The 14,987-nt window shown below is 44.6% G+C and overlaps 1 protein-coding gene across 1 annotated transcript in view; it reads right to left on the bottom strand.

Annotated features, from left to right (window-relative positions):
• Positions 1–7,799: 7,799 nt before the first annotated feature.
• The window catches only part of LOC143300733 (NACHT and WD repeat domain-containing protein 2-like), a 93,454-nt gene continuing 86,266 nt past the window's right edge, over positions 7,800–14,987 (bottom strand). The window contains exons 16-20 of the mRNA XM_076614625.1: positions 14,353–14,686; positions 12,964–13,163; positions 12,222–12,447; positions 11,048–11,448; positions 7,800–10,073 (exon numbers count right to left, since the gene is read on the bottom strand). Coding sequence (XP_076470740.1) covers positions 8,634–10,073; positions 11,048–11,448; positions 12,222–12,447; positions 12,964–13,163; positions 14,353–14,686 — 2,601 coding nt within the window. The 3' untranslated portion in view covers positions 7,800–8,633. The remainder of the gene's footprint in view (positions 10,074–11,047; positions 11,449–12,221; positions 12,448–12,963; positions 13,164–14,352; positions 14,687–14,987) is intronic.

Here is a 14,987-nt window from a genome sequence, read left to right on the forward strand (position 1 = left end):
TCGCCGTTGTTGTTGTTGTTGCTTAAAACATTAAATGTGCATTTGTAATGGTAGTGGGCGTCCTATACAATGGACGTCATTTGGCACAGGTCATCACTGACTGATGTAGGCTTGGACACCATAGCTTGCACACAACTTTTGTCTTGGGGGGGCTCTGCCGGTATTCTAAGTATTCTCAAGCTGACTTCATGCGAGCAACATTGATGGGCTAACAGTCCTTCAGCTGTTATAGTTGATACCCTTTCCAATATTTGTTGCGTGGCTTAGGATCTTACAGCACTGGCATGGAGAACTACCCTGTGGAAAGTCGAGGATGTGATATTTTGAATGTAATGGTCATGCATCGTTTGAGGATGTTCACGGTTTTTGTTTTTTGTTTTTTGTTTTTTGTTTTGTATCCACGGTGTTAACTGTGGGACGAGAATTAATTAAAGATAAAATCCGAATTAAATGTTCGTTTAGTTGTCTGTGTGTGGGTATAAAAAAATTGCATTTTGGTGAATACCTTTAAGTTGATATTGTCGTATATATTGTTTCCTTTTCAATGCTTCTGCGTATCTTTTGCTTTTTTATATTGTGATGTCTTTGAATGTCATTTTTATTGGATTATATATACCTTTTATGTATTTGAATAATACAGTGAGTTTCAATGCAGTTTAATGCATTTACGTGTTCATTTTGTTTAATTATTGGATTTCATTCTATGTTAATATTTTACACAAACCTTGGGTTGGTTCCCAGGCATGACCACCGCTCTGAGTTCGTGTGAAAGTCAGGCACCTGTTTCTTTTCCTTTTCTTAACAGCATATGTAGTGTAGCGTATATGGATCAGTCCGCACGCTTTGACACCTCCTTGAACCTGAAACTGAAACCAGAACTGTTCTGCATCTGTGCAGGTAGTACAGGTCCTTGGTAACATAAACATTTGTGACAACTCTTTGAACCTGAAACTGAAACCAGAACTGTTCTGCATCTGTGCAGGTAGTACAGGTACTCGGTGACATAATCAGTTGATACAACTGCCTCTGTTCTTACGATTTGAAGTCAGTGACTGTTCCAGGAAATCTGTCGCTGAAAAAATGTCGGGGAAGACATCTTCAAATTGTAGACCTGTCATTTTGACTGGGAAGCAGAATCGGTCAGACGTTGAACTTCTGATCCAGTGTTCACCAGTGATCAGAGTATGAGGCATCGTTTCGGCCTGGTGTTGTGTCCTTGTTCCGATTTTCCTCGCTCCACTCACGTGTGGATGGGTACCTGACGTTGGTTGGGAAAGATTAAAATGACAGATGAAAAGGACTGGATCCCGCCTTTAACCCTTTCACCGCCTAGCTCGCATTTATGCACAGGCGTGGTAGAGGACCCATGTCACTAAAAGGTGACCATTCATTGGTCTGTTATCCATGAACCTACTGCTCTTTATATCTTCAGTGGTAGGATAGGCCATATTTTCTATACATTGCGGGGGGAATTCTCAGCTATTCTTAGCCACTGTCTTTTCTGTGTTTATACCACAAGGGAATTTTGTACTTTAAATTGACTGGCGGTGAAGGGGCTAACGGGTTGATTTACCTTGAACATTTTCGGGTGGAATTATTACTGCTGCTGCTGCTGCTGCTGCTGCTGCTGCTGCTGCTGCTGATTGAGAAAGGGATTCTTAATGCTGCTGGTGTAGCGGAGAGTCGTATGAGTTGTTGCTGACCTGAGTTTAGTTATGTACAATTGGGGTCCCATCACATTGTTAGTCACAGGTTTCATTGCTGTCCTTTCGACGTCTCGTGGGAGATGGGGATGGGGACTGGGATGGGGACTTGTGTTTTTGGAGGGGTGACTGCAAAAAGTTGCTGGAATTAAAAGAAACGTTGTTGTTGTAACCCGACTGTCTGATTGTTTTGATGTGATGTTTTTTTGTTGTTTTTTTTTTGCTGGAGAAAATCAATACAATAGCAAAGCGTATAACCCCTTCATGGATTTTTTTTGTTTGGTTCATTTGTTTCTTTATTTGTTTTGTTTTCAATCATAACGTCAGTCTTCGAATTCGTATTACGTACAGTACTGTGATCACACACACACACACACACACACACACACACACACACACACACACACACACACACACACACACACACACACACACACACACACATATATATATATATATATATATATATATATATATATATATATATAGAGAGAGAGAGAGAGAGAGAGAGAGAGAGAGAAAGAACACTGCTATTCCAGTAAACAAAAGCGACACAACCTAGGTTCAACTAAACCAAACCCGGAACTCCCATGATCTTGTGAAAAACTAGCTGCGTACTATACACTGTATCTTTTTGTTTTGGATGTTTCCAGTTAATAGAAATAAGCAGCGAATTATTTAAAGTAATGAAGAAAAAGTGATTGTACTTGTTTTTATTTCGTAATTTAACGCTCGTAACCTAGTTTCACGTTAAACAGGTGTTATATATATATATATATATATATATATATATATATATATATATATATATATATATATATATATATATATATATATATATATATATATATATATATATACTTAATTACGTCTGTGGGCCTACTGTGCACGCTTAAGATATAAAAGCAAAAACCGATGCTGAACTGTGTTTGCATATTTTGTGTCTGCTGTTGTTGTGTACACATGTGAAATGAAAGATATTTGAATAAACGTCGGTTCTTCTTCGTTTTGTTCCGGATTCGTTCCTCTGTGCTGATTATACTTGCCCTTATGTCAGCTAGAGACCTGTAAGTTCCAGCTTGAAACTGAGCGTTCTCATGTGAGCGAAAGCCACTGCGTTTGTTTGGTGTGATATTTCATTTTTCCTGGTCTCAATTAGAAGAGCTGGCTTGTTTCCATTCATGATGATGACGATTGTTATGATGCTGATGCTGGTGTTGGTGGTGATGATGTTGGCGATGATGATGATGATGATGGTTATTATTATCAACATTATCATTTTTATTTATATCATTATTATCATTTTATACCTATTACAGTTCCAATCTTCGGTCAGATCGAGCTCAAAGAGCTTTAGTTTACGCAGAGTCATTTGCACAATCGGCTGCCTGCCTGAGTTGAGCTGACGGACAGATGCCTCTATGTGCTCATCGTTAGTCCTTTAGTCAAGCTTCAGTCACACACACACACACACACACACACACACACACACACACACACACACACACACACACACACACACACACACGTGCGCGCGCGCGCATTTTAGAGTGGATTTTACTGCAGGTGTTGCCCGACAACCGAAGGTGCTTTTTTTTTTCTTGTACATGGGCTCAGTACATACTGTACATGGGACCTCAATTTATCGTCTCATTCCAATGACTAGCGTCCAGACAACCCCTCAAGGTCTAGTATAAAAGGGCGAAGGGGAGGGAATCCTGGTGAGTGTGGCTTCTATGTTTCTGTGTATTTGGAACAGACAAGGAAGACCGATGGCACGCGTATGTTTATGTGTCTGTCGGAAGTCAGCACTTTTTTAGGTAGTCAATGCTGGACAGGAAATACACGCTGGCCGATGAATATATAAGTTCATTTATTTGTTAACAATTACCCACTCCTTTGACCTTTTTTGCGTTTTGTACTTGAACCGACTTCAAATCAGATAAACGGAAGGCGTTGTTAAGGTACCATTAAGAGAGAGAATCTATTAATATCTGGATATTTTGCCAATGTTGGGTCGATTTCTGTGCGTTTTGGAGTGGATGGTGATGAGGAATTTTAAAAATCTATTGAAAATATGCAAACGTTTCGTACTTGACCTTGGTTCAAGGAATATAATTCTACTGTCAGTGGTGTGTTTTTTTCCGGTGTTAGCTGATGTCTATGATCAATGAAGAACACACGCAGAATATAAAACCAGAGACATCTTAAATGACATCTTTTATGACCTCCACCATGGCACTTCAAATGGCCTAAGACACATCACCATAAACAACATTCACGTGAATATATCTGTATTCCTACTTGGATCGTGAATTATCACTTTTGTATACAAAAAAAAAAAAAAAAAAAAAGAAGAAGAAGAAGATTATTTCGATGATATTTAGCATGCAGTCCATTGTAACTGACTTTTTCTACGCTGATGAAAGGATAAAATTTTAAAAAGTGTGCCTTTTGTTAGTCAACGATTGTTGCTTGACTGACAATGATACTATCAGACATAATGCTACAGCACATACGACCTTTAAAAACTGGATGTCCATAAGCGATTCTTTGTATATTTTCAGTTCAGGGGAAAGCACGAATGGAATCCTGATGAAAGTGAAGTTGTTACCTGTGTGTCAGTCACCTTTCTCAAGTTTGAAATTTCTGTGTGCCTTGGCTGATACATGAATAGATACCGTGAAAATGTTTACTTTCATCAATAAGACAAAAAAAAAAGAAAAAAAAGAAAAAGAAGCGTGGCTTGACCGTCTACATATAATTTGGTAAATTCATGTTTGAAGTCTCGAAATATGAACTGGACTAGAATGTTTTGAGTGACAAAAACAAACAAACAAACAGACAAAACACACATGAGATTTTAAATAAAAGTGGATATGTGAGTTCGTATTATCACACACAAACGCGTTGAAAAGCTGTGATGGTGTTGGATTCAGTTTAGAGTAGATATGTGTGTTATCAATATGTATATATATATATATATATATATATATATATATATATATATATAATCTTTATTCAAAATCTCTGTAGTGTTAGTTTACACTTAAGAATGGATGTTTGCGTAATACATATTTCATACAAATTTGTTCAAAATCGTAGGTGTGTTGCATACAATTTAGAATGAATGTGTGGGGTAAGATAATTTTACATTTTAAAGTCGTCGTGGTGCGCCTGGAAACGAGCCAGTATTCCCCTACATTGAATAAGACCAATTTATTACAAAGTAGACAAAATGCAGTGTAGCTTCCCCCGTTTACAGAATGACAACAAATAAATACTTTTGTCTTTTTGCGACTGTTGTGTAAACAGTGACATCTGTGATGTTGTTTTTTGGTTTTTGTTTGCGTTTTTTGTTTCGTTTTGAGTAAAGATTGAAATGTATCAAATCATGTAGACTGGCTGATTTCTCTGTCTTTGATTGTCTGTCTGTGCATCTGTTACTGTCCCACAGCGCGTATCTCTGTGAATGTTTGCGACGTTTGGGTGTCTGCCTGTACGGGAGCACGAACACGCCTGTATGCCTACGTTTATGAGCATGTGCAGTCTTCACATTGGTGTGTGTGTGTGTGTGTGTGTGTGTGTGTGTGTGTGTGTGTGTATCAGACTAGATAGTCTGCGTGTGTCTCTGTGTGACTGAGTGTGCGTGGGGGTAGGGGGTATATTTGCTGCGACGAAAAAAAAAAAGAAAAAAAAAGAAAAAGAAAAGTCTTTGAAAAAAGTCTCGGGGTGGGTTGGGGGGAAAAGAACTCACTCACTCATGGCCTGGCTTTAAGAACAAAGATTTAGGAAGGGGGTGGTCCCCAGTTGCCGCAGGCTCTGGGGACGGACGAGGCCAGCTCGGGACAGACAGGTCCGTCCGCAGCGGCTGCAATGCAAAGTCTGGGTCTTTGCCAAGACGTCACGAGTTTTCCACTTTTCTGTTTTTTTCCCTCCAGAAAGGATTTGCGTGTGTAAGAGGTGACAGATTGGCGGATGGTGTGTTGCCAGGTCGCACGATCTGCAGCTAGAATGGACCATTGTCGATGGTCGGTGTATAAGGCGATGAGGGATTTCTGTGAGGAGTCTTTGTACCTCTTTATCTGGTGCTGCTCTGTGACGGTTTCCAGGTCCCTGTACGGCACAATTTTGGGTAAGCGGTGGTATTCCATCTAGAAAACGTCCAGCCCAGCGCAGTTGCTTCTTCAACAGCATGGCCGCGATGCTGGTGACCTCTGCGCTTGTTCGAGAACTTCTGTGTAGGTGACAAAATCGCTAGGGCTGAAGTTGAAGATGGTGCGGAGGCAGTGTTGGTGGGAACGTTCAATACGTCGCAGGTGATGACGATAAGTGATCCACGACTCGGCGCCATGGGGGAGGGTGGTCAGAACAACGGCTCTGTACACGGTGACCTTTGTCACAGTTTGCGCCTTTCTTCAGTTGCTTTTTGTCCAAGGCTTCCTTCGTGGAGTCTGCCGAAAGCGTTGTTTGCCTTTACAAATCTGTTGTCAATTTCTTTGTGGATTTTGGCGTCTGATGATAAAGTGCACCCTACGTAGCTGAACTGGTGGACTGTCTCCAGCTCTGACTCTGAGATGATGATGTTAGGACGGCATTCATCATCTTGTGGTGCAGGCTGATGGAGATCTTCCGTCTTTTTCAGGCTGACTTCCAGTCTGAAGATCTCGGTAGCATCTGCAAAGCAGGATGTTATGCGCGGTAGAGTTGTCTGTGTCCGCAACGAGGGCAGCATCATCAGCGAAGAGAAGCTTATGGATGAGTTGCTCCTGTGTCTTGGTTTGGGCCTATAGGTGCCTGATGTTGAACAGACTGCCATCAGTGCGGCATGGCATCTAGATACCGTTCTCGTCATCAAGGTCTTCTGTGGCCCTCTGGAGCATCATGCTGAAGAAAACGGTGAAAAGAGTTAACGCAATTAAAAACACAAAGACGCAAGGGACAGAATATGATCTTCCAGTTCTGTTCTGATACGTTTTTTTCCATCAGTTGATAACAATGTTATCGCAAACCTAATAACCCAACGTGAAGCTAGAAGAAACGTTCATCCAGTTTGAGTGGCTTATTTTCCGGCACGAGGGACCAGACAAAGCAGGCATCATGTTCGTAAAGAGAGCAACAGTTATGAAAAAAAGAGAAAAAAAAAAAGAAAAAGAAATTCAGAAGATGATTGTCAGCGCACTCTTGAAAGGATGGGGTCGATTTCAGCGCTGGAGAACACGAGACGTTTTTTAACAGATGTTGATAGGAGAACACAGCGAATGTATGTGAAAGCTACAGAAATCAGGTCTGGATCGCGTAAGCGATTTTAAGTGCTAAGTTTGCTTGGCTTTTCCTAAGTATGCTATTTTGTTGCCTTGTTTTATTCAATTCTTTCAAGACCAATGCGGATAATACATTCATCAGATCTTGTTAAGAAGGATAAAAAGTGCAGTATTGTTTCAGGTGACACGCAGTATATTTACTATTGGTATATCATTGATGATGCCTTGCTGTGATCCAGGATCTTAGTCATTCCGATGAGACGATAAACTGAGGTCCTGTGTGCAGCATGCATTTAGCGCACGTAAAAGAACCCACGGCAACAAAAGGGTTGTCCCTGGCAAAATTCAGCAGAAAAATCCACTTCGATAGGAAAACTGCAAGCAGAAAAAAGGGTGGCGCTGTCATATAGCAACGCGCTCTCCTTGGGAAGAGCAGCCCGAATTTCACACAGAGAAATCTGTTGTGACAAAAACCCCCACAAAAAAACAAAAACAAAAACAAAACTTTATGTTACAAACAACTAAACGGCAAAGTCAAACCATATGATGAGCCCATGATTTTTGAAACACCATGCTACTCAATAATATAGACTTATTTCTTGTATACAAAATTAATAACGCATAGTACGCAAGTAACACACAGGATGCACACCAGCACACACACACACACACACACACACCACACACACACACACACAAACACACACACACACACACAAACACACACACACACACACACACACACACACACACACACAAATACTCCGATGCGCATTCAAACAAAAGCAAAAGGAAGCCTCGGGTTCGTGACTTTGAAACATACTGTTAAAAGAGCAACATTGAGATCTCAACGGAGAAGCGCCGACACAACAGGAAAATAATGTTTGTGAGCTACATCCGGATTGCGAGTCAGTGAATATCAGCATAGATATATCTGTCTACATACAGAGCTCAAGCAAGCGCTTACAAATCCGCATGTGTAATGATAACGACAGGCGTTCTTTGATTACAGCATCAGGACCTCTCGACAAACGCCGAACCGGTTTTTCGTCAGAAGAAATGAACACGATCGAGTGTTTCGTTTTGATTTTCTTGGAGAAAAAAATCCTTTACACATATATATTACAGAAATATGTATATAGCATACATCAAAATATGTGCACAGAAAAGCACAGGAATGTACAAAACAGTTCACATGTAATCATGACAGTTTCAAACTATTTTACCAGCTGAAGGGGAAAAACCCACATGAAAGCCATGTCTAATGTGAAGGTCGACAAACTTGCCTACGGCCATTGACAGCTATCCTCTATGTTTTCGTAAGCAGCTTTGTGTCTATGAACTTCAAAATGGAAGAAAGCACCGGACTGACTAAATGGAGGATTAACAGAGGCCTTTAGATGACCAGGCAGGCTAGCCAGCCATCAAAATTAAACCATTTTACCCGGTCCTAAGCAAACACCGGACATTTGGAGACTACACGGGTGGAGAAGCATCAATAAGCCTCATATAACCAGGCAGTCCAGCTTCCCCATCATGATGAAGAAAACATTTCCTCCAGTTCATGAAACCACGCGCTCCTCTGGACTTAGCTACTGCATCAAAAGCCTAAGATAACCAGGCAGTCTAGCTTTGCCATCATGGTGAAGAAACCATTTCCTCCAGTTCATGAAACCACGCACGCTCTGGACTTGGGTGCTCCCCGGGTCTTGGCCACAAATCTAGCCACCTGCATGGCCGTACCGACCACGTTTTTGGCCGACATGGCCTGGCCGTTGGCCGGCTTCTCTCCCCCGGCGTGCAGAGAGGAGGCGGCCCCCAAAGAACGGCTGGGCAAGTCGTTCAGGATCTGGGTGTGGCCTTCGTCCCCCGGGTCCACGATGGCCAGAGTGGTGAGGGAGCCGTCCACCGCTCCGAACACAACTGCCGTGCCCGCGGGGCTGCTGACCATGGTCTTCACCTCTGCGGAAGCCTTGAAGTTGGCTAGCATCTTGCCGTCACTGACCCGGAACAGGCGGATGGTGCGGTGACCGCTGTGATAGTAGACCACGTACTTGTCGTTGGAGGTGAAGAACACCTTGACGCTGAACACGCCTTCCGCCACGCGCGGGATCAACGTCTTGATGGTCCTGCCCATCTTCAGATCTATGATCTCCAGCCCGCCCCTGGCCGGCGCGAAGAGGCCTCTCTTGCCGTCACGGGTGGTCATGCCGTTCCAGCGGGGCACGGAGCGCACCATGGTTTTCTTCTTCAGGTCCAGGATGTTGCCCTTGTCGTCGTCGATGATAGCCACCTGGTTGGGGTCTCGCTGCATGGCCACCACGCTGCGACACTCGCGGTAGTTGTTGTACTTGAGCTGCAGGTTGTACAGCAGCGACCCCGACTTGGCGTGGTACACGCCCAGCACGTCACCGCTCTTGTCGGCCCCTGGCACGGCCAGGAAATGGCCGTCTCGAGTCAGCACGGCCGGCACAAACCGCGCGAAGTTGTAGTCAAACCTGTACAGTTCCTGGCAGTCGGGCAGAGTCAGACAGCAGCACCAGCCTTTGTTGTTGTTGTTGGCAGGAGCGGCACCCTTGCCGATCACCAGCACGCGTGTGTCCTCGTCAGTCAGCAAGATCTGCTGGATGTCGCCCAGGGGCACCGTCTTCACGGGACTGGTCCTGCTCATCTCCCACACCACCAGGTTGGAGGACTCGGCCGTCAGCACGTGAGTTCCGTCGCTGCTGATGAAAGCCTGCGATACGATGTTGCTGCGCGAGCTGCCCACGAACATCTTGACCATGCGGCCCGTCTGCAGGTCCCAGACCGACGTCTGGTTGCGCGTGGTGGCCACGCAGAGCGGGGAGCTGGCGGCCAGGTGCACGGTCTCGATGGGCCGCTCCATGCGGTCCAGGGGGTGCACGTCCTCCAGGATCTTGTCGAAGTTCCACACCTTGATGGTCTTGTCCATGGAGGAGGAGATGACCACGTTGCAACCTACGGTGACGGAGTCCATGGCGATGATTCTGCCGAAGTGAGCGTCCAGTGTCTTAACCATGTTGCCCTGCTTCACGTCCCACACGTACAGGTTCTTGCGCACGCCGGCCACCACGAACTGGTTGCCCTGACAACAGTTTCACACCATAATGTAACATTATGGGCTCGTTATAATTGCAGTTAATCTACATCTTCCTAGCGTAAGCCTGATGTAACTGATTACTTCAATCTGAGTCGAGGCGTGCAAGTACACTCCACAAGATAACGGAGCAGATATCTGAGATTCGCACCAACACTGGCCAGGCCTCGCTGTTTTGAAGGTGATGAATTTGTTATAAGAGGAATGACTACAACAATGTAGCATTTTCTTTTTAAAGTATTCCATTTGGAGGAAAAACCAGCGTGCAAACAGTCATCACTACATGAAATGCATTTTTTTCCAGGTTGTTTTCCTATTCATTTATTCACTTTAATACTATGCACCAAAGGAAAGTATTCTTGAGCGGCTTTCTATCATAAAGTCTTTCTTGGTTTGGTCTGATCTGTTTCTGTTCCACCCTTGCTCTGTGCCATTCTCTCCTGTGTTGCCATGACACATCTCGCTGCCACTAGCCCTGTAAATCGACCGCTTAGGCCACTCACCAAAATGCTTACTTACAGCATAAGAGAACATTAGTTTAAGACTGTTATCATTGAATATGATAAATAAAAAAACCCTAAGATTTCCCATAAGTCGGTTTGTTTCAGATTAAACAGTATTTCATTTGGAACATGCTATAGTAAATCGCATTTATAGATACTAAAAATGACAACAAGAAAATATTACACAAAATCCTGTCCTTATGATATACGTCAGTTTCCACATGTACATATACCGTGGAGGGGAGAGAAAACACACACACACACACACACACACACACACATATATATATATATATATATATATATGTGTGTGTGTGTGTGTGTGTGTGTGTGTGTGTGTGTGTGTGTGTGTGTGTGTGTGTGTGTGTGTGTGTGCACCGTCTAATAGCACTTCTAGTGAATAGACGTAAAACTGAAGAACACACACACACACACACACACACACAGAGCTGCCCAAACCTTGGTGAAGACGAGAGGACTGCTCATCTGCGTCTTGACGGGGATGTTCCTAATCCCGGGGGGCAGCTTCAGCTCCCTCATCTTGTCGGTGTGCACGTCCCACAGCTTGTAGCCCAGGGCCACGGTGGCCACCAGGTAGTGCTCGTCAGCGGACAGCTTCAGGGCGAACACGGGGTCGGGGTTCTCCCCCAAGGTGCGGTCGTACTTCCAGGCGGCGCCCTCCAGTTTGTACACGGCCACGTTGTTGTCGCTGATCTCGATGCACGTGTACAGGAGACGGCGGGATCCGGCCACGGCGATGGCGCTGTGGAAGTGGAAGGGCTCCACGGACCCGTCCTGCACCTCCAGGGCCATGTCGTTGTCCTCATCGGCGCTCGTCTTCACCACCAGGAAGCTCTTGCCTTCAGGAAGGAAAAATAATGATGATACTCCTCCTCCTACTATTACTACTAAAATGCAGGCTTATATAGTGTAATATCTCCATCTTAGATGGGTCTAGCCGCGCTTTACAATAAAATATACTCTGAAGATTAAATGATGTAAAATATGTTCAAAGTCAATACAGACTTACATGACAAGGATTCCAAAAATCTATTTATTAACCGCTTGACTGCTGCTGACAAATAATTTGCTCGGCAGCGAATGCTGTCACTGTCACTTTACTAAGATCAAAGCTTTCAGGCTCAGGATGTCAGTCGTCATTCTCTATGTATTTGGATTTCTTCCTCATTGGACTGCATTGCTTTTTTGTTCAGCAAAACTCAGTGTCATCATTAATAAGTACACACACAAAACAGTGTTACTGCAGTTCAAGCTTAAGCCACAGTGATCTCCTTTCAGGAAGGTTCTGCAGTCAAGGGGTTAAAAAAGCAATAATAAGAAAATAAAACTCAACCCATTTGGGGACAAAACGGCACCAAGAGATTCGCTATTCTTTTCTTTTATTATCATCATTATTAGTAGTAGTAGTAGGAGGAGGAGTAAGAAGAGGAGGAGGAGGAGTAGGAAGAGGAGGAGGAGGAGCAGCAGCAGGAGGAGTAGAATCACCATCATCATTTTCATTTCATCACAATACCTGGAGAAACAAACAAACAAAACAAAACAAAACAAACAAACAAACAACAACAAACAACAACGACAACAAAAAACAAAAACAAAACAAAACAAACCCAACTCTTGCCTTCCTCTTCTGGGTCCACCAACACGTCTACAACTGGCATCCTGTGTTCCGACTGGTGTCTGGACAGGAACTGCCCGTCGATGGAGAACACCTGCCAGCCCTGACCGCTCCACGCCACCACCTGGCCGTTGGTCACAGTGGCTCCGCGGATGTGGTCCCCCTTCTCCAAGGATGGCGTGATGACCGTCGTATCTCCGGTCCTCAGCTGAACCACCAGAACCTTAGCAAAGTGGAGAGAAAAATGTATTTTGATTAATCAACTGTGGCGTAGAGGCCGACTATTTTACAGCGGCTGGAGTTACTCGTCCACCGAGTTTCCCCGAGTTCGATCGACTCCATGTTTCGTCGCGCATGGGTTAATTATGGGTGGAGACTTTGCAGATCTCCGCAGGTCAACATATTTCATTTCATTATATGCACACCTGCTAGTGTCTGAAACCTCTGTGTATGTATACCCATGCGGAAGATCAAACACGTATGTTGAAGATCCGATTATCCATGTCAACATTCGGTGGGTTATAGAAACATATACACACCCAGCAGGCACGCACATCCCCGAAAACAGATTTTGGCCAGCTACATTGGCGTGGGTAAAGATGATCACACACGTAATAGCCCACTCGTGTATAGGTGAATTACTGCGAATATGCCACAACGAAAAAAAAAAACATCAATCATATCTCATCAAGTATAAGTGAAAACACCCATTTCACCTTTCCACTTTTTTTTTTAATACCTGACTGTCCGTAGTGAAGCCGGCTGCATACTTGTCGTTGGGGGAGATGAGGAGGTTCTGCAGGATGCCCTTGACGCCAGGGGTGATGGCCTGGGCCACGTCCCCCGTGTGGAGGTCCCACACCATCATCTTGTTGGACACAGACACCAGGCTCCGACCGTCCCGCGTCGTGGCGATGCCGAACGGTGCAAACTGGTGACCTGCAGGGTGAAAAAAGGTTTTTCTTTTTTTTCTTTTTTTTCTTTATGCACACAAGCCACACACACACATACACACACACACACACACACACGCGCGCGCGCGCGCGCGCGCGCACACACGCACACAGCACACATTAACACACACACACACACACACAAACACACAAAACACACACACACACACGCACACACACACATCCACACACACACACACACTAACACACATACACACAATAACACACTCACACACTAACACACACACACACACACACACACACACACACAACACACTAACCTACACTAACACACACACACACACTAACACACACACACACACACACACACACACACACACATACATACACACAAAGACACACACACACCACACACACTAGTGTACACACACACACACAACACACACAACAAACACACACACACACAACACACACAACAAACACACACAACAAACACACACACACACACACACACACACGCACACACACACACACACACACACACACACACACACACACACACACACTAGCATACACACACATTAACACACACACACACAACAAACACACACACAACACACACACACACACACACACACACACACACACACACACACTGCAGTTCCATCTTTTGGAAACGTTTTATATGACAATCAACGCGTGTTAGAAATAGTTCAGACCAACTTTCTAATTAGTTTATTTTCTTCTTTTTTGTTGCTGCTTTTCTTTTTTTTTCTTTCTTTTTTTTTTTTGGTGTGTGTTACTATTCAAATTGGGAAGAGAGGAACTGGAAAAGCGGTGATGACACGAGGCATGGGAAGGAGAGAAGGGGGTGGACTTTCGCCTAAAAAAAACACAATCGTGGATACACCTTAAACAAAAGAAAGAATGAACACACACACACACACACACACACACACACGCACACACGCACACACACACATGCTTACACACAATTACGCACACTGACACACGCATACACACATCCACCCCCACACCCACCTCAAACCCCTCACGCAAACACCCCCTCCCAACCTGACTCACCACTACACCCCATCCACAAACATAACGAAACAAATCCTACCCCCTTCTCTCTTCAACCCCTCCCCCCCCCCCCATGCCCCCTTCCCTCCACACCCCCCCCCACCCCCCCATTTTTTAAATTTTTTTTTAACCTTCCAACGAGTACTGCAAAGGACCGCTCGGGGTGTGCAGACAGTGGTAAGCGGAGACGAAAGCACAGTGCCTCAACCCATCCGAGTCGCACTGCTGGATGAGGGAGCGGATCTTGGGGTTCTGGCAGTAGTAGGGCAGCAGCCTCCCGGTGATCTGGGGGCCCAGCATGTCGGGGTAGTGGCTCAGGATGGAGCCGGAGAGGCGGATGGCATCGGCGATGAGGCGCACATCCTTGTCGTAGACGTGCTCCAGGAGGTCCTCCAAGTCTCCCAGGACGGACGTCAGAGGCATGGAGGCCAGCTTGGCGTGCAGAAACTCGTAGTTGAAGACGACCTGATGATGTTATTGTGGAATGTAGTGTCTTTCTTTGCATCTGCATGTGCATTGCATTGCATCATATTGTGTTGGTTGAGTTGTGTTGTGTTGTGATGTTTTGAGTTGAGTTGTATTGTATTGCATTGCATTACATTGCATTTTGCATTGGGTCTGATTGAATGACACAGGAAACGAATGACGAACGCCTTAAGCAGCTCCCTCAGTCAGGCAACCTCCTGTGCAAGTGATTCAGTCTTTGCAAAAGCGCTTAAAGCTTAGTCTCTGACCGATAAAGGACAGATGCTATTTATTATAGGTA

Source organism: Babylonia areolata, chromosome 2 (genome assembly GCF_041734735.1).
Source record: "Babylonia areolata isolate BAREFJ2019XMU chromosome 2, ASM4173473v1, whole genome shotgun sequence".
NCBI classification, from domain to species: domain Eukaryota; kingdom Metazoa; phylum Mollusca; class Gastropoda; order Neogastropoda; family Buccinidae; genus Babylonia; species Babylonia areolata.